This window comes from Zonotrichia albicollis, chromosome 12, assembly GCF_047830755.1.
Source record: "Zonotrichia albicollis isolate bZonAlb1 chromosome 12, bZonAlb1.hap1, whole genome shotgun sequence".
Classification (NCBI taxonomy): domain Eukaryota; kingdom Metazoa; phylum Chordata; class Aves; order Passeriformes; family Passerellidae; genus Zonotrichia; species Zonotrichia albicollis.
Genome location: NC_133830.1, coordinates 15,552,087 through 15,568,123, shown reverse-complemented (window position 1 = coordinate 15,568,123; position 16,037 = coordinate 15,552,087). Strand labels below are relative to the sequence as shown.

General features: G+C 49.2%; 1 protein-coding gene across 3 annotated transcripts in view; it reads left to right on the top strand.

The window, feature by feature from the left end:
• The first annotated feature begins 1,545 nt into the window (after positions 1-1,545).
• The window catches only part of LOC102071399 (6-phosphofructo-2-kinase/fructose-2,6-bisphosphatase 4), a 51,975-nt gene continuing 37,483 nt past the window's right edge, over positions 1,546-16,037 (top strand). For all 3 annotated transcript variants that reach the window (XM_074550034.1, XM_074550035.1, XM_074550033.1), the window contains exon 1: positions 1,546-1,942. In XM_074550034.1, coding sequence (XP_074406135.1) covers positions 1,561-1,942 — 382 coding nt within the window. In that variant the 5' untranslated portion in view covers positions 1,546-1,560. The remainder of the gene's footprint in view (positions 1,943-16,037) is intronic.

Here is a 16,037-nt window from a genome sequence, read left to right as displayed (position 1 = left end):
CCTCAGCTGTGACAGCCTAGCATTGCAGAAGCAGCAGGGGTCTGGTCTCACCCACAGTAACCCAGCCTAGCCCTGAGTCAGCACCCACACACGTGAAGGAAGGGATACCAAACATCCCTATGATCTCAGCCACCGAGTTTCCTCATTGCTGGAGGCATCATCACCTGCAGATAAGCATGCAATTCTCCCTGTCTAAAAAACCCACACCAACAAACCCCCCTTTCTTTCATGTGGCTTTATTTCTACCAGCAATTCAGAAGCGGTACTTTATTAACTGAAGCTTTAAAGCGTCAGGTGATGGCCAAGCAGAGCCAACACAGTTACAATGCTAATGTTGCCAGTGGGGGTCTGAAACCAGCTGCACAAACAGAAAACTTAGAGCTTACTCCAGGTCAACTTGGAGACAACTGTACCACTTGGAGACAACTTGAGATGCAGGATGGAAGTGTGTAGGTAAATGAAAAGACATCCTGACGTGGTAAAGAAAATTTGCATATGAATTTTACCCAAAACAAACAAAAAAATCTCTTCATTCATTGCTTATGTTGGCCATTTTCATCTTAAAAGGGGAATTATTACTGATTTTTCACTAGTAAGTGCATTAGACTGATGCTTCCTGAACCTTCCTTCATGTTCTGTCTGGCCCCTCTCTCATGTGCAGTGGAGTTTCCCCCTGCCCACACTGGTGCCTATCTCTGCAGGCCAAACTCTCCTGAGCCCAGTGCTGCCTCTGCAGCTCCTCACCCCAGAGAATAACAGTGTGATAACAGCCCTGGAGCTTTACACACACCCATTGAGTTCATGCCTGCCTCGGGGAGACAGCCCAACAAAATTACAGAGCCGTGAGGAAAGGCAGCCACAGAAATAACGTGTCCCAACCTGACCAAAATAACAAACGCGCTTCAGTATCACGCCAAGGATGGTATAAAGACCGAGAGGATTTTTGTCATTATCTCAAGCTGGTGTTAGGGGCAATGCTGTGTGTGTCCTCGGGGATCTGTATGCGAGGGCAGCACAACCTGCAGCCCGGAGCGGGTGGGCGGCTGTGCCCCGAGTGCACGCAGGGGCTGTGTGTGCCCAGACGGCTCCGGCTCCGCGCGAAGCGCATCCCGGCCCTGGCTCCCCTCCCTGCCCTGCCCTGCTGTCTGTGGGGTGAGCTCGGCTGGCTCAGCGCTGGCTCCGCGGAGAAACTGCGCGGGTGCTGCTGAGCCCGGTCCAGGGCTGAATGCTGAGCTGAGCCCCATTGCTCCTGAGCACAGCCCCATTGCTGTGAACCCCATTGCTGCTGAGCCCCATTGCTGCTGAGTTGAGCCCCATTGCTGCTGAGCCCCACTGCTGCTGAGCCCCATTGCTGTGAGCCCCATTGCTCCTGAGCTCAGCCCCATTGCTGCTGAGCTGAGCCCCATTGCTCCGGGCACTGCCGACTCCCAGCTCCTGCCCCCGAGCTGCATTCACACCCAGCTCTCCAAAATGGCTACAGCCGCCCCATCTCCCTCATGCCCACTTAATTTTTACTTGTTAATTCATTTATTTATTTTAAATTTCTCATGTTAACAAAACATGAAGCCCTGGGGAGCAGACGGCGGAGGGACGGCCGCGGTCCTGGCACGGAGCTGGCGATGCGGTGCAGACAGTGCCGGGGGTCCGGTGCGGGGGTTCCGCGGCCGTGTCCGCGCAGAGCTGCGGGCCCCGCTCCCCAAACCCCTCCTGCTCCCCGCGGGCTGGGGGCGGAGCGGGGGCTCCGGCGGGGCGGGGGCTGCCCGGGGCCGGTCCCTCCGCCCGCCCCGCCCCGCCCCGCGCGGGGCCGCACACCCGCGGGCAGCTCCGCGGGGCTCCCCGCGGCCCTCGCTCCGAGCCCGCCTCCGCCGCAGCCTGCCCAGCCCGCCGCCCATGTGGGGCTGCCGCCGCCGCGGCCGCTGCCCGCAGGGCCGGCGCTGCCGAGGTAGGACACTCGGGACACCCCCCGGACCCCCGGGACACCCCCGAACACCCCCGGACCCCTCGGAGCGGGGCTGCCCCGTCGCTTCTACCCTCATGCCCCCGGCTTCCCACGCGCGGGGCGGCCCTGAGGGACCCACGCGCGGTCAGGGCACGGCTGAGCCGGGAAGGTGGTGTTGGAGGTGGTGTTGAAGGTGGCGTTGGAGGTGGTGTTTTCCTGGAGCCTTGCTCGGGATTTTCCCTCCCGGTTCCACCGGCATCTCGGGAAGCTCGGCCGGTGGGAAATGGGAATTGTGGCTTCTGCTGGAGCAGCCCTGGGTGAAGGAAGGGTTGGGAGATGTGGCGTGTAAAGAAGGACTCGTAGTGTAGCAGCAGCTGTTTGCTCGCCGAGTTATTTTTGGAGATTGCTGTGCTGTGATGGACTTTTTTTTTTTTCCAACTGTCTGTAGGAAGGCGGGTTTACATCTCACTCCTCCAAGCCTCTCTGCTCTCCATTTGCCGAGGAATGGTGTAAACGCGGTGCTTTGGCAAATAGCGATCTAACTGGGTAGCTCTTCTTCCCTTATTCCTAAGGGCAACTCCATAAAAAGCACACGGTCTGCACCTTTTTTATCTGCCTTCATGAGGTTTGGCTGCTGGCTCGTTGGGGCCTTCCCTGGAAAGGGCTGGCTGTCCCTGGGGCCGGAGGTCTGGCGTGTTTGTCAGGCACTTTGTGTAATACAGGGTGACAGCTGTGATGCAAGTGCACCAAAACTTCTGCCCGTGGCCTTAGTCATTGTTATGTTTGGATATAATTTCCCCACTTCCTAGGAAAATTGTATTAGGTAGGCTGGAAGATGAAGCAGGCAGTGCTGCTGCCGTGGGGCAGGAGGGGAGGCAGGGATGGATGTGGCAGTGAGGGTGCCGTGGGACAGGGATGGATGTGGCAGTGAGGGTGCCGTGGGGCAGGGGTGGATGTGGCAGTGAGGGTGGCGTGGGGCAGGGATGTGGCAGTGAGGGTGGCGTGGGGCAGGGATGGATGTGGCAGTGAGGGTGGCGTGGGGCAAGGATGGATGTGGCAGTGAGGGTGCCGTGGGGCAGGGATGGATGTGGCAGTGAGGGTGCCGTGGGGCAGGGATGTGGCAGTGAGGATGCCGTGGGGCAGGGGTGGATGTGGCAGTGAGGATGCCGTGGGGCAGGGATGAATGTGACAGTGAGGGTGCCGTGGGGCAGGGATGAATGTGACAGTGAGGGTGCCGTGGGGCAGGGATGGATGTGGCAGTGGTGGGGCAGGGATGTGGCAGTGAGGGTGCTGTACTTGAGTCTGGTAACGGGACCAGGACCCCGCTGTGCCCAATTTGTGTCACACACAGCTGGGTGTCACTGGGTGCAGAGTGGCTGTGGCTCTGCCCACTGAGTCACAGCTTGCTCTTGTTTACAGCCATCATCTCTTTGCTTCTGCCAGCCTCACAGTGGGCAGCTGCTGCTTGCTCGGTGCCTGACCCCACCGCAGGGCATGGAGAGGGGTTTCAGTGAGGCTGGGGTTTCAGTGAGGCTGGGGTTTCAGAACCTCAGGACTAGCAGGGGACCCCCCCTGAGCTGTTGAAATGTGCTGGTGGCCATTGCTTTGTAGCTGAATGAAATCCCTTGGCTGCCCCTTTGGCCATTCCCACAGTGCTTGTGCAGGTGTCTCCCATGAGCAGGGATCTGTGGCTGTGCCAGGGGAATTGCCTGCTGCCCTTGCTGCTCTTCTCCACACCTGGCTCCTTGTTGGCTCTGTAGCAGGTCCCTTGGTGCTCGTGTGGCTCTTTGAGATGTGAGGAGGAAAAATCAAGATGTTAATACTGACGAAACTTGAAGACCCTTCAAGATTTTTCCATCTTTAAAGATGTTAATTCTAAATTAAACTTTTTCTGTTGGCAAATGCCAGAGAAACTAGTTTGTTTGGGGCAAAACCATACTAGACCAGCTATAACTGGGAGCAATCCCATATATATAGGATTGATGTTGTAGTGCTTTGCATAGAGCTGAAGATGGGACTGAGTCAATGCCTGTTGTGGTGCTCCTGGTCCTGGTCCAGTGTGTTGCAGAGCAGTTTGCAAAGTTTCCAATAAGTTTGCTTAATGTGACCTTACTCAGTTCCGAGGCACTCCCATAATTATGGCTGCAATTAAAGGCAATGACATCCATTTACATAAGATGCCGGTCCTTTTAAATCAGTGCATCATCTAATGAGAGCATTCATGTAGGGATAGCTGTGCAGGATGAGGGCCCAAAGCTGAGAGCACTTTGGGGAGGATTTGGTTTCAGAACTTTCTTGAGGTCATTCGAAGGAAGGATCTTCTATGAAATAGGACATTTTGTTGTGAAAATGTACTGATTTATAAATATAACCCTTACCAATAGCAGGATGTTGTTGAATTGACTGATTGTAACACTTCATTTTTTTATGTATCATCCATCCAATTAAAAAAAAAATCAGCGTGGTTGCAACAATATTTTTCTCAATTGGATTGCGTCAATGTTCCTTCACTCTTATGAGTAAGAGATTTGGTAAATCCAACTTGTGGACAGTATTTAATTGCTGGTGAGGCACTATGGATGTGTTCTGAATGGCTCACTGGACTTGCATGGTTTGCTTGGGGCTTAACCTCTGTATGATACCCACAGATTTCCCCTTGAGATAAATACAAATCTTAGACTTGGAGTGCTGGAAAACTTCACATATTTGGGGAATTCTTCGACCTTCTGAAAGAAATGACCTGGTGTAGCATTCCCACCTTCCCACTCTGTATGTTTTGTTCTGTTTCTCTCTTTTTGTTTGCTTTATTGTGGCCCCACACCCTGGGTGGGGCTTCTTGGGAAGAGTCACAAGGTCAGTGCAGTAGAAGGGGTAAAAATTGTCAAGATACAAGTGAGGAGGCACCAGCCATGAGCCTGAGAAGTGCAGGGTTCCTTGGGTCTGTGCTGGCTTTCCCCAGAAGCCATTTTTGCCCATTACAAGACAAATAATTAGTCTGTTAACCTTTCCTCACAGGCAAAGTGCTTGGCTTGCGGTGTCTGAGACAATAAGAGGTTAAGTAATTAAATTGTAAGAGGCAGCAAAAGAGAATAATCAACTCCAAACTCCCTAGACTGTCTAGCTGGGCTCTCCAGTGTCTAAAATTAGGTGATTTAGGTTGACTCCTAATTTCAGTAGATTTTTACCAGGCACTCAAGTGGGGCTGCAGGATAGAGTTGCTTCCCACAGGTTGTTATTTCCAGCAGTGGTGGGTTGGTTTTGGGCATGGTTTGGGGCAGGGGCAGCTCTGTCCAGGCTCCAGCGTGGGGCTGGGGTGCCTGCCAGGAGCTGGCCCTAGCTGCTGTAATCCCTCACTGATTATGAATCCTAATCTCCAGGTGTGCTGAACCTGCTGCCTGCTGAGGTGCTGACCTGGTGAAGCAAAATCCCAGGATGGTTTGGGTTGGAAGGGACCTTAAAGTTCATCCCATCCCACCCCCTGATATGGGCACTGTCCCAGGTCCCATCCCACCTGTCCTTGGGCATTCCAGGGATCCAGGGGCAGCCACAGCTGCTCTGGGCACCTGTACCAGGGCCTGTCCACCCTCACAGGGAAGGATTTATTCCTAATATCCCATCTAGCCCTGCCCTCTGGCAGTTTAAAGCTGTTCCCCCTTGTCCTGCCACTCCAAGCCCTTGTTCAAAGGCCCTCTGCAGCTCTCTTGGAGGCCCTTTAGGCACTGGAAGGTGCTCTGATATCTCCAGAGCGTTCTCTTCTCCAAAATCACTCTGAAGTGCTGAGTCTGTGAATCTGTGTCCCTGCAAAGAGAAGAAATATTTGGGGATTTTGAGTAAAATGGGTCAGTTTACCTGTGCTATTCCAACAGTGCAGTTTGAGGTGCCTTTAGGGCTGTGTTTTGATTCTGCCAAACTTCTCTCTCATTTGAGGAGCTGCTGCATGAGGGGCTCCCCTGGGTGTTGGTGTCTGCCACATGTAAGGGTCTGAAGTAGAGCACTGGAGGTAATCCTGAAGCCCTGAGCTGCCATGAACACAAATGATGGGTCTCTTAATTGCAACTGACTTGTATCCATGTGATGGATAGAAAGGATGTTTTGCAAATGTTTTATTAATAAAATGCGACAGATTTGTCATGGGTGCCCTTGGAGAAATAATGTGCCTGCTACATTGGAACATGGAATTTAAAGCTGTAATTTCTGCACTCAGATATCTGAAATGCCTGCATGGCATTAGTCTCCAGGTGATTCACTGTGTTACTGTATTGTTTACAGGTCATGCACAAGTAGAAAAACATAGGAAAAAATAAAAAGCAAAAAAGGTGAATAAAGGGTTTTGAGCTCTTGCCTGTTTTTGATCTGAAGGTGAGCTAGAGCTGCCCAAACTCCTTCCTGAGTGGTTATTTTTAAAAAACTTCCTTCTGTTTCTGCATGGCTCCCTGTGTTATTGTAGAGCTGGCTTCACACATGTTGAGCTGTGGCCCTGGGCACTGCCAGGGGAGCTGTGTGACAGTGCAGGCACTGCTCTCCTCTGGGCAGGAGCCACAACAGCCCCACCAGCCCTGACCTGCTGTGGGCTCCGTGCCTGTCACCAGAGTGACACCTGAAAGTGGCTGGGACGTGCCTAAAAGTGGCTGGGACGTGCCTAAAAGTGGCTGGGATGTGCCTAAAAGTGGCTGGGACTTGCTATTCCTGCCAGCCTGGCTGGGAATGCCCTGATGGTGCTGCTTCCCTGGCACTGGGTTCCCTTGTGAGGGATTTCTCCATGGGCACACAGCAGCAGCCTTGGTGAGCTGTCTGTCTGGCTGATCCTGCATGTTTTAGGTGCCTCAACAGGGAGGTTTAGCAAGAAATCCTCATGTCTGGGTTAGGTATGATTTGCCAGTGGATGGTTTGAATCAAAATGTGCAAAGACAGAATATTTATGGTGGTTTATTATAGCTAAAAGCTTCTGTATGACTGCACCCCTCCTTTGGAGTTAAGGAGCAAAAACCACCATGAGTGGTCTGAAACTGCTTCTGACCAATGACCACTGACACTCTTGGGATTTAAGGCTGGCTTTTCCTTCCTTTTAAGTTTCCATTTATGGTCACAGATCCCTGGAAATGTAATTGATGTTGTTGGTAAATAACAAGAGACATCATGGGAACCCTGTTGATATCCTTGGGCTGTGCAGCATTTACCTTCTGCATTAAGGAGGGGGGAAAAAATATTTGTGGGTTTTTTTTTTCTGCTACCCATGTGAAACTGGTTTCCCCAAAACAGTGAGGAGATTTCAGGGGTTCCTGACTTCTTGCAATTAGAAAATGTCAGATGGCTGGTGAGAGATGGGCTAAAGGGAGAGCAGCCCTGTTACTGCTGAAGTTATTACTCATTTCTGGTGGGAGATCAATCTCTCAGATTCTTTTTTATTTTTTCCCTGAGAAATTTCTGAGACCCCCGTGCTGTGTGAGAGAAGGTTCAGGTGTCCCTGAGGCCCAGACTGACCCAGGCTGGGGTGTCTGGAGCCAGCAGAGCTGGGCAGCTGCTCTTTCACTGGGGCTGGTGGGTGTGGGGGCTGCTCTGCTCGTTTGCTTCTGATTCCCTTGCTTTGTTTTCTATTTTCGTATCCTTCTTGGCTTTCAATTGATATTTAGATTTTGGAATGTGTTTTTACACATTCTGGTGCCAAAGGCTGTCGCATATGCTGTTTGTGATGGAGTATGGCTTCTGTGCACCTGAACAATTTTTTGTATTTTCTCTGGGGACACACTTGTGCTGAACCAAAGCTGTTTTTTTCAAAATATAAAGAGAACTCAGGTGGGCTGCTTTTATTTTGGTTTGTTTTAAAGAGAAGCTTTCTTTACTAATAATATGCTGGAGTCTCACTTGGTGAATGTTTCCCCTTGCAAGAGTTTAATGTGTAGCATTTGTGCTGTTTAGCCTGTCTGCATTCTGTAAATCTGATTATTTTGGCTGTCATAATTTTATTACTCTTATTAAGCTTCCTCATTTGCACATTGATCCTGTTAGTCTCAGGAAGCTGATAGGCCATCGAGGTCTACTTGCAAAATGCACAGAAAATGAGAAACCTGCCCTGGAGGCCCTGAATACTGAGATTCACTGTGATTTGGATTTCTATGTCTGGCCTGTATTTTTTTCCCCTTTGGTGCTGTTTTAGACTACCTGACTTCATTGCAGCTTGCCAAATTAAGATAAATTTTTGCTTTTATTATAAATCCTGTCACTGGTGGCTTCTGAGAAGCTTTGCTCTGGTTTGCCTGTATTTTTATTTGGATGAATACCCTCCTTTTTCACAGAGCTGAGGAACACTCCCAGCAGCAGCAGCTGGCGTCGCATATGCTGGGAGTTGTTTTCCTCCTGTGTCAGTGTCAGTTTTCCATGCTGCCTTTCCAGGCAGATTTATTCTTTACTTTCACAAAACCTGCTTTACTGTTGCTGTGGGACATGCAGGAACCCAAGTGCAACTGAGAGGACTTTGGGCCCCTTTTTCTTTGCTTTGTTTCCATTTCCATGGGCTTTTCCCTGGCTGTTTTGTAAGGTAGGCTGGACTATGCTCTGCTGGACCTTTAACTCCTGTCCTCCTTTTTGAATTTGTCCTGGCTCTCAGTGAAGCCTAGTTTCTCTCACCAGGTGAGGTTGTACCCCTCTCCCTCAGCCTTTGCTGTCCCACCTTTGCTTGGGGTGCTTCTCTCTATTTACCTGTTATTTATATCACTGAAATGTTGGCAGATTTCAAACATTTATTTGAAATCTGCAAACATTTGCAGACGTTCTGTTTTGTTCTTCTCTGCACTGTCTCTGCTGCTTCCATCGCCATTTCTTTGGTGTTCTTCCTCCTCCTGGTCCAGTTTTTCCTCCTCCTCCTCCTCCCAGGGTTTGACCTTGTCTTGCTCTTGTCTCCCTGTGCCCTTTTCCAGGCGTTGACATGGCTTGGCTTCCATTGAGTGCTGCTGACTCACGGGTTCACTCTGCACCTGCAGGCTCTGTCACCCAGCCCAGGGGCTGTTTCCCCTCCTGCCTTTTCCCCTCTGAGCTCCCCATCAGCCATTCAGCATTTCACACCCCAAACCCCGGGTGGTGCTTCCCAGGCTCTCTGATCTCTTGTCTTTTGAAGTGCAGCTATCTGATAGGTGGCTCTGTCCCAAAGCATTCAAGATTTAAAAAAAATTATTTTGGTGTACTTCATGCATTTGAATCGCATGCAAATTTTGTATACTCTTTGTTGTCTGTGTATTCTCCTTTTTCATCTCATCAGACAACTCCCCTGACTTGTAGTAAGTTTTTACAGATGTTTTCCTTTGAAGTGACAGCTCTTGTAGAATTGTACTTCTGAAGTCAGTTGATAGCATTTGGTTTTAAAGGTGGGGTAAAGTGTTTTAGTTCTACCCTGAGATGGCAGCTGCCCTTGTTTTATAATATTTTTATAATATTTTTTTTTTATTTAGCAGCCTAGACCTACACTTATGAGCAAGTGGGATTCATAGGATACTAGCTGAGTGACAGGAGAGAGGATGTGTGTACACCAGAAATGTTCAAATATCTAATATAAAAGTAGCAGAGCATAATTCATAAGCCTGTCAGCCTGGATCAGGGCTGTCTGTTGTACTTAAAACTGTCAGTCCCTTCCTTGTGCTCCCTTAATTACATTACTACTCATACCTGCACACTGAAACTCAGAACTGGGGAGGTTTGCTAATAAAAAAAGAATTGAAAAGGTGATTGAAAAGGAATAGAGAGCTCTGAGGTGATAGAGGCACTTTCAGAGTGCTTTTCAGCAGATTCAGGAGGCACAAAGGCAGGCATCCCCATGGATGCAGGTGTGTTTTTGTTTTCCCTTCTCTTTCAGGCACTACAGATTAATCCAGCCCTTGTTTCCCTGGTTAAATCTCAGCTCTCAGGTGACCTGGAGCTGTGTCACCCTGGCAGGGAGGCGGGGGCTGTCCTAAGGTGTGTGACTGTGTTCACAGGGGTGCCAGGACCAGGGAAGAAATGAGAATCTTGACTCCATGTTTCAGAAGGCTGATTTATTATTTTATGATATATATTATATTAAAAGAAAATTATATATTAAAACTATACTAAAAGAATAAAAGAAAGGATTTAATCAGAAGGCTGCAAGGAATAGAAAGAAAAGGAATGATAAAATCTTGTCGCTGTTCACAGCCTCGACACAGGTGGCTGTCATTGGTCATCAAGTAAAAACAATTTCACATGCTGGGTAAAAAAAATTCTCCAAATCACATTCCAAACCAGCAAAACATGGAGAAAAGCTGAAGCTTCTCAGGAGAACAGATCCTACCAACAGGATTTTTCATAAAACATGTCAGTGGCACAGGTGCACCCCGTGCAGGGCTGTGCCCGTGCTGTTGCTGTAGTAACAACATCAGGTTCTGCAGAGCAGGGTGCAGGAATGGCTCTCCTCAGTGCTCTTCCCATCCTGGAAACCTGGGATTTTTTTCACTTCTCCTCTGGACATGTGAATGTAAATAGGCAATCTGTGCAAATGCTCTGTGTTCTGGTGTCCCCTTTCTGCACTCCTTACCAGCACAGGCCCCCTCATGTGAATGGTTTGGAGTCCTGGTATACAGTCAGAGGGTTTATCTACAAAGGGCTTTTTAACACTCAGAAAACATGAATAATGGATACCATCTTTCCTTTATGTTGCATCATAACAGGAAGATTTAAAATGTTGCTCAACTTTGTGATGATGGGAATAGTTTTGAGCAATACCTGGAAACGCCACTCGAGGATCCTGCCTGTTTTTCAGGGAAATAATCTCAGTGTTCTCTCAGAGGGAAAGATGGGAGAGGACTGCTTGGACTGAAGGTGTGAAGATTTAGTGATTAGTCCTTCAGATTTAACAAACAGAATTAATGCAGACTAGCCTTAAATCTACCCCTAATGCCAGGCTTAACCCAGGAAACTTCCTTGTGTGAGAACAACAGCATCTCCTCAAAAGGGTTTATCTCCAGACATTCAATTTCTCCCACATGTAAAAGAGATAAAAAATGTGATAAACATCTAGACTAACATATTTCTATACTTAGAAATAAGGAGAGTACTCTGAGTGACCGTGCCTGGAGGAATGGCTCATGTGAAGCTAACAAAGAGCAGAGTGACAGTGTTGCAAGGTGTGTGTTATTTTATTTAACATCTAGACTAACATATTTATATATTTAAAAATAAGGAGAATACTCTGAGTGACCGTGCCTGGAGGAATGGCTCACATGAAGCTAACAGAGAGCAGAGTGACAGTGTTGCAAGGTGTGTGTTATTTTATTTTACATCTAGACTAGGTGTGTGTTATTTTATTTAACATCTAGACAAGGTGTGTGTTATTTTATTTTACATCTAGACTAACATATTTATATATTTAGAAATAAGGAGAATACTCTGAGTGACTGCCTGGAGCAATGGTTCACATGAAGCCAACAAGGAGCAGAGTGAGTGTTGCAAGGTGTGCGTTATTTTACAATATAAAATGTGTGTCAGTCTCAGTGTTTGCTCTGGGCTCTCGTGCACCCCACGTGCTGCTGAGATGATGTTCTGCTGATCAGCTCTCTCCCCTGATAAAGTTCATGTGCCTGCAGTGCAAGGAGTGGGTTCTGCAGGGAGCCATCCAAGGGTTTATTGGTACAATTCTTGCAATAAAGCCTCTGTGTGGCTGGTGCTTGTTTCCTGGTGTGGGTGCTCATGGTTTGGGAGCACACCTGTGCTGGAATCCAGCACACATCCTCAGTGCCCTGCATGTACCATGAATGGCTCTGCTGATGTTTCAGCAGACAATGAGGAAAATGCCATAAAAGCAAATTGCTGTGGGAATTATCTGTCTCTCCAGCCAGGTAAGTGTGGTGTGAGGCTTCTGAGGGCCCAAACCCTGTCAGATCTTCCCTTGTATCAGATGTGTTGGTGGTTGTTGGAAGAGATAGGAGCTTGTTTTCTTGCTGATTTGCATGACATGAACATTTTCTGTTTGGGTGAATTATTTTCCTTATCTATGCTAAGGAACATTTTGTTTCAGCTCAAGGAATCTCTTTAGTATCTGTATTTATATACTTTATCTGTGTGGGATCTTGGGTGTTGTTTAAATCTGTTCCCCAGTTAGCACTGAAGACTTTTCCTATCCTTATTAGTAGCTTATTCTCATCTAAAGCATGATTACATCTGGGTATTTGTTACCAATCTCTTTGATAGATTGATCTGTGGCCATGAAGTCTGGTAGTAAAATGAACTCTTAGAAAATAATTTCTGAAGGTGTGTCTTGCTAAGGGCAGATTCTTGTTTTACTTCTGAATTCTTAATGGTTTTTTCTTGTCTTTGGGGTAGCAGCCTGTTCCAAGACAATTGGAGCATTTTCCCTTTAGGCAGTGATAGGAAATAAGATATGGAGTGGATGGTGCCACTAATAAAACTTACTGGTTGCTGAGAAGAAAAGAAGGAAGTGCTAGGGCCGTGTATCACAAGGCCTGGCCCTTGTGATTTCAGTTTGTTTGGAATCAAGTCCCAGATGGAAGGGCCTGTGGAGATGGTCTGGGGAACCTGCTGAACCTGCCACGTGGGATGCTTGGCATTTTTGGGGCCTTAGTGGGCTATTTGTTATTTTGGCTGGGTTGACTCCTGGGACATGAGACTGTGGGAAACAAAAAGGAGGATGGCACTTGGGGCTGAGGCGGGAACCACAGGTGGCCTTGGTGAGATGGGAAGTGTTCGTGTCAGAAGCTGATGACAGAACATGTCCTGAGAGGCTGAGCTGAGGAGCTGTGAGTCAGTGTGTGTCACTGCTCACCCAGCACTGCCCCTCTGCCTGCACTGCTCACTGTGCTTGCTCAGCTTGGATGGCAGGGAGCTGACTCTGCTCTCTGTGGAGCTCTCTGAGGAGCTTTCAGCTGCTGGGGCATCTCCTGGGGAGGATGACTGTTCCCAGGGCTTGCTCTGTGCCATCACCCAGAGCTCAGGAGCAGCAGAGGTGCTTTGTGAGGTGCAGCCTCCTCCTGCAAATCTCTGGGTTTCCCAGAGAACAGTGGGGCTGGGTTATGCCTGGCTTACAGAGGCCACAGCACACTGAGCAGAGGGGCACTGTGTTCTGGGCAGCTTGTTAGGGACGTGCACAGGGAGGGAAAACCTGCCAGGCTTGATCTGCACTTCAGGATTGTGGGAATTACCTGAGGAGAGAGCAGTCTGTTCCCTGCTGAGGTCCCTGTGTACCCAGGGATGGGACAGAGCAAGCCAAGTGCCCCAGCTGCTCTGCAGTGGGTTTGGTCATTAGAGCAGAAACTGGGGGCATTTACAAGTCTTTTCACCATGTAAGAGCACCCCAACAAATGATTGTTCAAAAAACCCCATCAGCAGTGTTCCTCCCATCAGCTGAGTGGGGAGAGACCTCTCCCCTTCCAGCTGAACCCCAGTTTTGAAATGCAGGACTGTTGTTCCTTGTGAACAGAGAGGGTGAAGCATAGTTGTGTGTGTGGTCACTGACTCCTCTCATTGGCTTGCAGTGTGGTAACAGCCTGCTATAAATTAGATAGCTGCTGTCCTGGGGTGATGCTCCCAGCTGCACTGATTTTGGCCAATGAAGGACTGCCACCAGCCTGCTGAAGGTACATTTGAAATATTTTTGCTTGGTTTCTTTTTTTTTTTGGTGGGTTTTTTTTGATGGTTTTTTTTTTTTTGGATTTATTTATTTATTTTTAATTGAAAGAGAAAATAAATTCTCAGTTCAACAGGAATTATCCTGTCTCCTTTATACAAGCACTGTGATGCAGTGTAGCAGCTGCCTGTTAGCTGGTCAGAGCCAACCAATCCATGTGAAACTGGGGAGCTTTGGATGGGTGTCAGAGCTGGATGTGTGAGATGTGTGTGTGGCTGAAGGCAGTGCAGGTGTGGGTCTGTGTTTCTTGAATAACAGCCATATGTAATGATTATTGCAAGGTCTGTGTTCCTCCTCAGTTTGTGCTGAAAAAAACTGGTGCTGTGCTAGGGGTGTTTTTTTTTGAGTACTTGTAAGTGGGGAGCCTCACAGCCCTGTCTTTGCTCCCTCTTAAATGGGGATAAGAACTTAAACTCTGATCTGTTCCCCTCTCACTGTTGCCAGATCTAGAAAATGCAGATGCCAGTCCTAAGGTGGGATAATTTAAACTGGTTGCTGTTTGTCACTCTGAGCTGGAGCAGTTACCTGACACTTGCAATGGAGAGGGTTTAGATTTAGGTTTTTCCCAGCTGAGTATTGCCAGTTGTGTGTGTAGAGGTCGGGGACTGGGGGTTTTGTCAAATAGGTAGCTGAGAATGTGGGACTGCAAAGTATATCCCATGATTTACTGGAAGGAGAATTACTTTAGAGAAATTGAAGTAATAGATTATGATGAAATAGAATTTCTTGGTGTTTAATGTCTAGGAAGAAATGTGGATATTTAGTTCTGAGTGTGGGCTCACTCTTCCCAATATTTTTTTTCATTTGAGTTAAGAAATAACTCAGGCCAGTAGATGTGCTTTCCTTCCCTGTAGCTTTCTGTAACCTCTGACTCTACCACGTATGCTTAAAAACCAAGTCCTGCTGGATTTTGGTTCTGCGGAGCGTTGCTGTCCCCTGGCACGGCCACCCCGGTGTCACTGGGCTGCGACATTGCCTTTCTGACGGGTGGCAGGGAATTCCTGTTCCCAGGAGAAGTACCTGGGCACGGGCGGCCCGGGGGCTTGGTGCAGCTCAGCACGGGGATGACCAGCGCTGTGTCCGTCCGTGTGTCGGTCCCCGCGGCCGTGTGTCCGTCCGTGTGTCGGTCCCCGCGGCCGTGTGTCCATCCGTCCGTCCGTCCTCGCTCTGTCGGGGGCGGTGCCTTTGCCCACCGCAGCCACCAGGGGGCGCCCGCGCAGTGCCCGCGGAGGGGCCAGAGCGCCGCCTGGCGGCGCGGGCGGTGCCAGCACCCGCGGGAGCCTGAGGTGTGTCCGGTGTCCCCGAGATGTGCCCAGGATGTCCCCGGTGCCCCCGGGATGAGCCTGGGATGTGCCCAGGATGTCCCCGGGTTGTGCCGGTGTCCCCTAGATGTGCCCGTGGGATGTGCCCGGGATGTCCGCGGTGCCCCCGGGACGTCCCGGGCGGTGCGGGAGAGCTGCCGGAACTTTCCAGAACCCCCTTGCTCACCGCTGGCTGTGCCCATGTCTCGGCTCTCGCTCGGATGCCCTGCGCTGCACAAGGGCTGGGGATGGGTTTGTGGGGAGCTGTGAGTGCTCGGGGTGCTGAGGATGTGGGCACCTCACAGATGGAAAATCTTCTTTCCATCTTGCAAGTGTGTGCTGCCGGTGAGATGGTGGAAGGACAGGAGGAAGAGATGTTGTGTGGTTTATGGATGTTTTGTGGGCTGTCAGGCTAAAAAGTGATACCCTTAATAGGGAAATGAGGTAGGTGGAAGTTACTAGCACCTATTGTGAAACTTGGATTATGTGGCTGCCATATGGTACAGCGTGTTCACAGATACGGGTTGGGTTCCTGTAGGATCGAACTGAAACCTTGGTTCAGTCTCTTTTATTTCTCCCTGTCTCTAAATAATTACCATTTCCTGTCATGTCAGTCAGTTGTTTCCAGAGAGCGAGCGTAACTGTCACTTGGCTCAAGCACATTATTTCCATGCTGCAGCTCATTTTCCAAGCCTGCCCTCCCCCTTGCTGTTTTGCCTCTGCAGAGAGGTGAGGAGCGGCCTCAGGTGAGCTCTCTGCTCACCATGGCCCTGAGAGCAGATGCTTTGTGTAAAACCCTTCCCAGGTGTAAAGACTTGTTTGTGGTTTCCCTGTAGCAAACAAAGCTCTTCACCTGCAGGCATCAGCTCTGCTCCTCCAGCCTTTGCATTGTACTGATGACAATAAGATTGTGCAGAAGGTGATCTCTGTCATTTATTGGGAATCTAACGGGCAACACTTTCTCTGCCTTTTCCCAGGAAGTGAATGTAGTACCCTTGTAAACTGTGTTATGAAATGAGACCTCAGGAGTAGCACAAGATAGCTGTATTTGCTTTGTCTGTCATTACTGCACTGAGGTTTAAAAACAAACCACAGATCAACTAACCCTTGAGTACAACATAATCACATAAGCTTGTTATCAACCAAGCTGAAC